The sequence below is a fragment of the Lissotriton helveticus genome, chromosome 9, assembly GCF_964261635.1.
Source record: "Lissotriton helveticus chromosome 9, aLisHel1.1, whole genome shotgun sequence".
Classification (NCBI taxonomy): Eukaryota; Metazoa; Chordata; class Amphibia; order Caudata; family Salamandridae; genus Lissotriton; species Lissotriton helveticus.
In genome coordinates this window covers 121,449,103-121,459,921 of record NC_136070.1, presented here as the reverse complement: position 1 = coordinate 121,459,921, position 10,819 = coordinate 121,449,103, and the positions used below count along the sequence as shown (strand labels likewise).

At 40.8% G+C, this 10,819-nt stretch overlaps 1 protein-coding gene across 2 annotated transcripts in view; it reads right to left on the bottom strand.

The window, feature by feature from the left end:
* Positions 1 to 783: 783 nt before the first annotated feature.
* PLEKHH1 (pleckstrin homology, MyTH4 and FERM domain containing H1) overlaps positions 784 to 10,819 on the bottom strand; it is a 375,057-nt gene continuing 365,021 nt past the window's right edge. For both annotated transcript variants that reach the window (XM_078659588.1, XM_078659589.1), the window contains exon 29: positions 784 to 9,036. In XM_078659588.1, the coding sequence (XP_078515714.1) occupies positions 8,845 to 9,036 (192 nt within the window). In that variant the 3' untranslated portion in view covers positions 784 to 8,844. The remainder of the gene's footprint in view (positions 9,037 to 10,819) is intronic.

Below are 10,819 nucleotides of genomic sequence, written 5' to 3'. Positions count from 1 at the left end.
ATGTCTATCCTGCTTGTGACTTTGTACTAGATGTTGCTTTTAATAATGTTTGGATTTTATGTGTTAATGTATGTTTATGAAATGCACTTTTATGGTTGTTACTATGAATAACCGAATAAAGTTATTTGATCTGATCTGAGTTGCCAATGGGAGAAGGCAAGACGAAGGCAGAGCAAAAGCAGAAGGAAACAGGTTGCATTTAAAGAAGGGCTACCCAAAGACCGGATCAAATGGTATTTCGAGATATAAGGCGTTACGGCGGATTCAAAAACTTAGGACAAACATTTACCTTGAAAATTTAAAAGCAACAGGCAAGGTGGAATGGATTCTCAGACTTGATATTCCCATAAAGTTTGCTTTTTTCCGAGATGACCTAACAAATTACCAGAATGAAGCCCGTGAATGAGCTACACTCGCCTTTCACAGAGCACCTTGAGATTTCTGAAGAAAGCGAGGAACATTAGCTTAACCCCTTCGACGCTCATGACGAGCTGGGCTCGTCATGAGGTAGCCTCCCAGCACGCTCATGACGAGCCCAGCTCGTCATGAATAATGGGTTTTTTAAAACATGAGCACAGGAGCGGAATTTCGCTAGCGCTCATGTGGTTAAGTGAGGATATTCTGAGAGGGAGTAGGGAAGGAGGATGGGAGGTGAGAGCCATCCTCTGAGGAAAGCCAGTGGCAGTGATTAGGAGCCTTTAAGCAAAACATGCAATAGTTACGCTAGTGTAAAGTAAGTAAACCTGGTACTGGTGGACTACTAGAAAACAGAGAAACTTCAACTAGCTGACATTACCATTTTTATTAAAAAAACAAATCACAGCATTTCAAACATGTATTCTGAATAACAGACATTGCAAAACAAATGTTTTATAATCAGTGTTTCATACTAAACATTCGAAGCAATCCAGTTATTTGCAACAGTGCTTTAAAAAAAAAAATTGTTTTCACTTCCGAAGAATTCGTACTCCTACCTAAGAGCTCTACAACAGTAGCGGAATTCAACACATACGCACTATAAATAAGAGGTATACAGCATATGCTTAAGTAGTGGGGTTTTCCCTGTAACACTTAAGGATTCACAAACAAATGCAAAATGAAAACGTTTGTATAGCAGCCATGCATGTGGCAAAAACAGAAAAGACCGACATATATTTACACTTTAGCTTAGAAAAATGGTTTAATAGTATGATTGGCAATTAGCATTATGTAAGAGTTGATGGATTATGTGCAAAACCGAATCAGTTGAGCCACTGCAAGAACGTTCTGAAAGCCCTCACAGCACTAACATGGGCAGAGCTTCAGTCTTGTATGACACATCAATAACAGGGTTTTCTTGGCTGGGGGCATAGACTCGCAGTCTACGGCTGGAGTTTGTGCAAACCTTGAATCATAAGTTTCTAGCTCGATCAGTTACTCGGCTTTTCGCAAGTTTGAGGTAGATAAGAAAGAGGTTTATTTACTATAATTATGTACCTGGCAAATTGATGTGATGTGGAATGGAGTGGTTATTAAAAAAAAAGGTCCCAGTGTGATGATTTGGTGCAAGGAGACTAACTGCATAATAAAAATGAGTCTCAAGAAGGGGGTGTGGGGGACCACATAGTGAGGCTTTGTGAGCAAATGGCCAACTTCGGCTTGAGTCACTAGATCGACCTATGGTTAATTCTCAAACTAAAATAGTTTATTTTTTATCTACGTAATTCCAGGCGCAATCGCAGAAATTTTAGAAAATTGCACTCCATGCTAAATCTAGACTATATATAGGCCATGCTGCAAAATATGAAGAGTGACAAATTCGGGAAATGATGGGCTAATGATCAAATCAATCAAGCCCACGTAGTTCATAAGAGACGACACATTTTACAAACAAAACAAGGGACAAAGTGCTGCACATAGTTTTCGCCTAGTTTATCAGAACTTTTTTTCTTTCTCTGTAACCAGACAAAGGCTACATTTCTCCCATGTCCATGGCACTACATATTCTAGGTTCTATTTATTATAGTCAAATGGGAACACTTTCTCTTAGCACTGATTGTAAGTTGCAAAATTTCAAAGTTTCTGGGTTTTTCCTTCTCTGGCATAAATGCCAAGAACCCCATTGTAGCATCATATGAAGGTCTGGGCATGGCTTCATACACTTTCTTAACCACCTGATAAACATTTCTCCACCAGTTTTGCACACCTGCTTAATCATCCTGAGTTTATAGTACCTATCCTCTGTAATACTATTCTACCTGTAGAGAATGACAACTATGTAGGAACTAGGTTCTGTCATAACCCCTGAATGTTTGTGACATTCAAGACAAAAATTACGCTGAAATAATATGTATGTATTAGTGTGAAGTGTATTGAGGAAAACAGATTATCAATTGATTTTTTAAATTGATTTTTAAAAATTAAATCTTATCTAATTTGTAATCTAATACTAGGTTAAGTAAATGACAAAACTGTATTCCTGTTAGGTATTTTTGTATTTTCTTTTGTTTGTAGCAATGTATTCTCTTTGAAATAAAGTAAGCTATTTATTTCATAATAGCAAAAGTAAATACAAGAAAATAACGAATTACAAGTAACAAGAAAGTGAGTTCATGCAAACATGGCAGAGAAGTAATTTTCCAGTGTGCAATTTATTTATCTGACAATGCATGTTGGCATAGTTCTCCATGCTTTAACGCCAAATAGAACATGGAAATGTACCCATTTGTGTTCATACAAATGGAGAGTAGTGCTGTGAACCTGACCCTGCTTCTCTCTGTACACTTGGTATATTAGGTGGTAAATGTTTCTTCAGCAGTGGGTCTTTTGTAGACCGAATGTGCCCCCATTTCAAATGGGGTATCACAAAAAGCACCATGTCAGCTAGACTTGCTATAGAACATGAAGTGTTAGTAAGTCTTGATCAAAGAGTGTACTCTTTCAAAATTTCGAGCAGAAAAAATGCAAGAATTAGCACCCTTGGCTGCAGGAATGGTTACCATGGAGTAGATGAGTACTATCCTGCAAGGTGGGTGGGGTGGGCTGGAGGAAGTGAGCGTAGGTGGGTTTATTATTAAAAAATTATTTTAATTGGTAACCAAAAATGAGGCTCTCTACAAAGCATGGGCCAAGTGTGGTTAAATAGACATTTCAGAAAATCTATCTTGATGTGATATTTGCCAGCAATTCTCCAGAAGAGAGTGCCTTGAGATTGGTGCATCTTTAGTCTGACACACCAAGAAAGAAACTTAAGGAATTTCTGAAAGCCCTTTCCAGAAAAAATTCCAAATGCAACACCTCATGAGGAACTTATTCTCTGGAGGCACAGACCTAACAGGAAAACACCTCTGCAGTGTTGCATGCTTTTTTCCCTTCACTGCCTCCCCCATCCAAAGAGGATTCTGATGTTGCCCCCCTTGGCCAATTCTCTTCAGACTTGAGAGATGGTGCTGTGACTGATGACATGCTGGCTCCATCCTGGCTCTGTCAGCTCAGACATCAAACACTACTACAATGGTACTAAAGACATTATGTCATTTAACACTTGAAAATCTGCAGTCTCCCCAAGGTTGGGAGGGTAACCATCTGAACTTCAGGGCAAATGTGGCACTGAAAGCATCGGTGTCACTTCTGTGATGTCACACATTTGAACATAGAACGCTCTAGCTTCACAGCTGAATTCTTACTTGCAGTGGAGCACAGTGCCAAGGGACAGAAAATCATAAACGTATTGCATCTGAGGAATTCAAGCACAGACTAGAGAGAGAGGGACAATGAAGAATGCGGCTACATTCTTTTAAGCCGCCCTATTATAGGTGCCTTCAATCCAGAGCTTCGGATTGTTTCAAGATCGACAGGGAATTGGTGCCAAGCTGAGGTGCAAGAAACAGCTCAATACTCCCAAGACGACTTGCAGCTTGTAGTGAGAGATCATGGGAAAATGCCACTGTGCCCTGAAATTGGAGAAATCTTGTCTAGCAAATATGTGCTGGACATCCTGTCTTCAGTTCATAAACTGGGGTTCACAAAGAAACCAATACCACAACCTCCAGTATCAGACTTGAAGAGACTTGTCCATCACAGGAAGTGGAGGTGCACACAAGGCAGTGCCAAGGAGCAAGGTTGGTCTTGAGAGAAACTAAGGCAAATTACTCTAGGTGCTTCCTTGTGTTGAAAAACCCTGGAACTCGGGCCAATCATTTACCTAAGGTTGTCCATAAGTACAATCCGGTTGTATGATAAATTGTATAGCAATTGTACCAACACCTTCACAAAAGGCATTGTGGGGATTTGACCTTTAAATAAAGTATTTTTATGTATTCTCAAGTCAGAAAACTCACTGCAATTCCTACGATTTAAGATTCTTCCCTTCAGCTCGATTGCAGAGGCCATATAGCTATACAAAGTGAATAGCACTCTTGGCAGTTTAACTGAATGCACAGAGCTATCATGCATTATCCCTATTGAGCTAACTGGCTCACGTTTAATACCTCATTAGGTAACTGCCTCATGAAAGTGCCCAGGCAGTGCCATGATGGCTGCATCTGTTTAAGGATCATAGTTTGGCACTGAATTTTTAGAATTCCAATTGAGACCCACACCAAGAAAGGGTCCAACTGGGATCTTGCGTGGACTCAAATTCTAGCAAGTTAACGGATTTCAGGCATTGACTGACTGCATCTTCACTTGGCACAAAATAAAGAGATTCGCAAAATGACATCTGAATAACAAAGAAAGAAACGAGCCCTGGCCTGATGGGTAAGGCATACCGATCCAGCAACAGGTAGGCTCTCCAACCCATTTCAGCTCCAGATCACGGTCATCACAGATACTTCTCTGGAGGGCAAGGCAGCCCACGTGTTCTCTCTTGGCTGAAGGTCTGTGGACTGAGGCTAGCAGGTGCACATGAGCGTCCTTGACTGGAGGGTGGTCAAATATGTTATTGTCAGTGGTACTGTACACAGAATTTAATGAGGACAACGTCACTTCAAGAATACACTTGGGGCCACATTAAAGGTCTAGACTTCCATCTCTTTGAACCAAGTAGTGTCCCTCAATGAACCTATACCTGAGGCTAAGATAGCTCTAGACACGCTAGACATCAAGAGCAATTCTGAGCTACTACAATTACACTAAAAATTCTCTTCGGTCTACTACTCAACTGACAGCCTGCAACAAAGTCAGCTATTCATGGACAGCTGTTGGGATACAGTGAACATGCATAACGAACAGCAAACTGGCAGTTACTGGTGCAGGCTGCAACCCATTTGATGTGGAAAAGACCACGTCTTCCAACTTCATGGCTAACAAACCATTAGCAGAGCTTGGTCAGGCTGCCGTAAAACATGTCTTTTTTGCACACCTCCCGAGGTATTTACTGTTTAGTAAAGTATTCATAATGCTTGTCAATTTATAAAAGATCCAACACTGGAGAAATAGAAGTTATTCACCTGAAATGTAGTTCTTCAGCTTTATATCTATATGGATTCCTATTCCACCTACACTTGGTTCTACGTATATGTAATATTCTATACAATTACATGTTCAGAATATGGCTAAGATGATGTCTGGTGTGGAATTACTTTTTACATACATAATTTCAGTATGTTCTGTAAATAGGTCGATTTCTTGTACAACGTGGGGAATAGTTAAACAGCAAGCATGTGGACTAATTAAAGATGCCAATGCTTTAGAACTGAATTTTCAATTAAATGATATATTTTTCTAGAACGTACATTTGCTGAACGCTATATATAGGTACCATTGACAACAAATGTTACATATTATAGTAAAAAGAAGCACAACTCTACATTCACCATTTAATTCTATGGAGGTGTGTGGAAAATATGGATCAAATGACTAATCATTCATAAACTTGTGGGCTGAGGAAGGCGAGGGTCAATGTAAGATGTGAATTCATTAGAGGAAGAAATGTGCATCACTGAAGGGCCATGGAATGACATGTCTAATTTGTTTTGCACATGCTTTTAGACATTTCAATGATAACTGTTTAGCACAAATACATAACGACTGTACCCTTAAATTAGTGTGCAAACTGCTCTGGAAGCCGAATGTGCTATGTGACAAATTATGCATGCGACGTGTTCAAACTCACTTTAACAAATTTGGAGCACTTACTAGTAAAACATTCTGCTGCTATCTGCAGTGACATTAATCAGGGAAGAACCTTTAATAATTCCCTCTCGTATATATGTTTCTGAATACTAATGTGTAATTAGAAAGAGGCGGCTTGTAAAGAGGCTACATACATTTGTTCCATGTATCATACGTCCTTTTTTAAAATACTGATACAACCATCAACTGGCCCCATGTCATGGATTGATTAATAGGAAAGGCATCAAATGTTTGAATTAATCTGAAACACTGACAACTATTGAGGCTCATTCCACACCAGTGATCTTTAGCTTATCGATACAGATGTGGACAACCACGTACAGACCAATTTTGACCTTTTCCTAAATGAAGTAGTCCAGCCCAACTTATTAGGCTATTTGTCTCTGAATGGAAGAAGAAGCATTCCTAGACATGTGTCAGCTTTAATGTGCATTATCAGCCGGTGCAGCCTGAGATCCTGTGGTATAGCAGCCAAAGGCCCCATGCCTAAACATGTCCATCATTTTTCAATGATGCCTGGTTTTTCATCCTCCTGTACTAACAATGCTGCATTTATAGTCTCACATTTTTCATTCAATGTATGGATCTAGGTGCCATATGTACAAATGTCAAATTACCACTGTCTCTTCTTTAAAAATGAAACTTCAAAGTTACATTTTTTCTTTTTAAACACATCACGTTTTCCTTTAAGGTAAATGGGCTACATTAAAAATATGTTTTGCTTTATGAAAGTGGAATCACAGACATGGTGGTCTGCTGACAACAGCAGGCAACCAATCGTGTGATTGCTATCAATCCAAATGGGTTGCAAATTGCGACCTACCTCATTAATATTCATGAGGTAGGTCGATTTGCGACCCCTTGAGAATCACTATTGAAAACTTTTAAAGCTTTCATATATTGTGAATTGCGATCTCCTAATTGCGATTTAGTAAGATTCACAATTAGGAATTAGCAAATCCTAAATTTTGCACATGTGGCCCTAGTAGTCTAAGCAACCACAGACCTGTTGAATGAAAAGCAGGACTGGCATTAAGTCACTCTCATGACACAAAGCCTGTTAAAAGCAATTCAGCGACCATGACCAGGAAATGTGAACCTAACGTTCATATCATCAAAAAAAACGTAAAGCAGTCAGCAATTTTGTGATCGTCAGCCTTCTAGATTGGAGGGAAAGACATTGGATGCAAACATAAAGGAATGGTGTGATAATCATGCACCGGTATGTAGGTTCAAGATACCACATTTTTGAACAAACTCACCCAATAGCTAAGAAAATATGTGCACAACTTTTTTGCATTGCACTGCGGATTACTTATAGCAATCCGGTCAAACAGTAGTTAACACTTTATGTACAAAGGACACTGGTAAATACCACTCGATTTTTAAACACTATTTCTAAGGCAAGTGGATTTGCTAAATCTGTTCCCTGGTGGAGGCTCATCTTCACATACGATAACTGTGCAATAATTGTCCGGCAATTATAGCTAGTGTGGACTCCATTTGTCAAGACTAAAACTTCTCTACATTACCACCCCAAAGAGTCCCACAAAAACCTACTGGGGTTAAGCCTAATGTGGTTGCTGTAGTAGCCCATGTGAGACAAACCAAAAAAGATCAGAGTTACGTAAGTAATGGGTAATTCCACGAACATATGGTTTGAACACATATTTGGTGAGCACTGCAGGACCACAGGTCTGGAACCTACTGAAATTTAAGACAACACAGAAGCAGGCAAGGCAAGTAAGCAAGCCACTTGTCTAGTTTCGCACCATCATGCTCAATTATACTAAAACATTTCAAACATTGACAACAGAGATAGTGCTCAGTCAAGCAGAGCGCTTGGTAGTCTATCCTTTAAAAGACATTAACCACTCTGTATGCATATCTTCTAGGGTGATTTTATCCTATGTGCTAGGCCCATTTACCTGCAACAGGAAAAAGAAAAGACCATTTCCTCTTTAGCCATAGACTCCAAGGTGGAGCATCGTTGTCTGTTGCTTGCAAAAAGGAGTATTTGATAACAAGTTGACATCATCTCGCTGTAGGTCTGTTTTTGTGCATGTCGGCCAGTTAGAGCTAATACAAGGACCCAATGGAGGCCTGCTGGCCCTAGCCAAATAAGATAAGACATAGCACTATTAAAATACACTGAACTACGGAATATGTTGTGATCCATGTACACAACGCTATTGTACAAAAACATGTAGAAAAATAATACCGTATACGCTAAAAATGTGCACTCATGCTCCATGCTTAAAACTAACTTCAAGTTCAATCCACGATGGAAGAAGGCACTGTATGGAACAACTAAAGGCATGTACCATCTATAGCAGTGTAGCCATATAAAAAAAAAATCTATGTAATTCAGCTGGCTTGTAGTCCTTAATGCTACACACAATTCTCTGCTGTGTGGAAGATTGCTGTAGTTATCGACAGCCCCATCAACTTGTGATCAAGCGTGCTCCAGGCACAAAGTTAAACTGGTTGTCTCACATCACTGCAGAAAGGTTCTGCATGGGCATGTCACTCAGTGGCCTCTTGGTAAGCTTTACAGATTGTCAGTAGCCTGCAGTGTTTCCTAATGCATCAAACACATGCTTCCCAAGATGGACTACCTCTTTGAGGAAGGTAATCCACTGCTTTGCTCACTGACAACCAGCCTTATTGTGGACAGCTAGGCGCTGGCCACGTAAATGTGCTACACAGTCTTCATGTTGGCCACTTTTCCTACAGCAACGTTGGACCTTTCGTGGTACGCGCCGTTGAGGGAAGGAAATAGCGGCTCTCTATTTCCCACAGCTTCTTGACTGACATGGTACTCAGTGGTGATGCTGCACTCTGTGAGTTCGGTGACAGGGACAGGAGCTGTGTGGCGTAGTAGTTAATGTAGCTGGCTATTAACAGGGTCGCCTCAACAATCTGTCAAGAAAAAATGAAAAAAATTAATTGTACACGAGAAAGTCTTCACTGATCACGTCTCTATTAAGGCGTCACAAGCAATGGGGTTTATGACTTTTTTTGATATATTTTTTTTACTTTTTTCTTTTTTTTTTTATCAGAAAGGGATAGGGTGAATCCGATTTTTTTGTGTTATGATCCCAACAGATACAATGGGCAGCACTATACTTTCAGAGGATCAAGGGCAGCTGCCAGGGCAATGTCACTTCCATATGACCTCACTTTGGCATCTTGCCGCTCCTCCATGACATCACACTGGCAATTGTCCTTAAAGTAGCGACAATGCAGGATCTGGAAATGGAATCGTGGGAAAATAAAAGAAACAAATATAATATAATATGCTGGTTTCTTGGCCACTGTAAATAAATGTGAGGGCCCATTGTTTTTGATACTTTTTATTTTTTATTTTGTTTTTATTAAACCAATATAAACAGCATACATCTTGACCAGACAATATAACCACATTGTTTGAAATATGACAGTATATTACAATTGATTTACAGTAGCAGATCCCCAATTAGCGCATCTTGGACATTGAAATCACCACCCGTTATAGCTCGTACAGTAGCATTTGCATTACCATTCATTAGAACGTCTTCCTTGTCCCTCGTTATCCCCATGTTGGCGCATGGAAAACAAGTTCCTTCTGGTGTGAGCTGCTATGCTCACTGTTTAGGAGGTACTCCTAATGCTTCTACAACCCATTTTTCATGATTCCTGAGCCGCCTCACCCTTTTTCACCCCCGTCTCTTTGCTTATTAAGTATGTTTGGTATGTTCCCCAGCAGCTTTTGGGTTTGCTTTGTGGGTGGAGTAGCTCATTGTATGTATCAGTTTATATAGTTATAATCTATACTGAGATCATATCCCAGCAGTTCCAACTTCGGGTCTGGTTCTAATTTTATTCCTGTTATGGATCCCAATTCTCTGAATATCTGACTCCAGTACTCGTGTACCCTGGGCATTGCCAACCGATGAGGCATCTGGCATCTTCCTCGCAGCATCTCCAACAATTTCAGTCCTCAAGTAACCCAAACCTATATTGTCGCTCAGGTGTGTAATAAGCCCTATGTAGGAACTTGAAGTGTATGAGCCTGTGTCATCCGTTAACCCCTTCGCTGCGGGGATAATTCCACCACGGTCAATGGGGGCGGGAGGGGATGGGGAGCGGGGGGGTCCGCGGCACATGGTGCACGTGACGAGCCCAGCTTGTCATGAGTCACAGTGGAGCTGTTGTGGGCTTGTCACAACCCCGCCCACTGATTAATTCTCCCGCACAGACGGGGAATCAATTGCGCGTGGGCGGGCCGTGGCCGTTATGACGAGCCCAGTTCGTCATGAGCACAGCTCCACTGTGACTCATGACGAGCTAGTCTCGTCATGAGCATGGAAGGAGTTAATGTCCACAGTTTTGATCCTAGTGCAGCAATATTGCCACTCCTTATCACTAAAGGGCCCACCCAGATCTCACTGCCAATCCAGCCTGGCCTCCAGCATCTCTGGCTCGCACGCCTCCTATGCACTGGTGGGAAATTTCATGATTAATTTATATGGTGTTTCTGTTAGTATTAATGTTGTGAGTGTACCCTTAGCCTACGGCATATCCTCCCCCAACAACTCCTGCAGCTTGTGTCTGGCCCTGTGATAATGGTATCTAGCTATTCTGACATGTGTGGAATCTTTTCTTAGATTGTTTCCCAACTGCTCACTGCTCTGTTAGTGAAGTAGTCACCCATCGTGCCTAT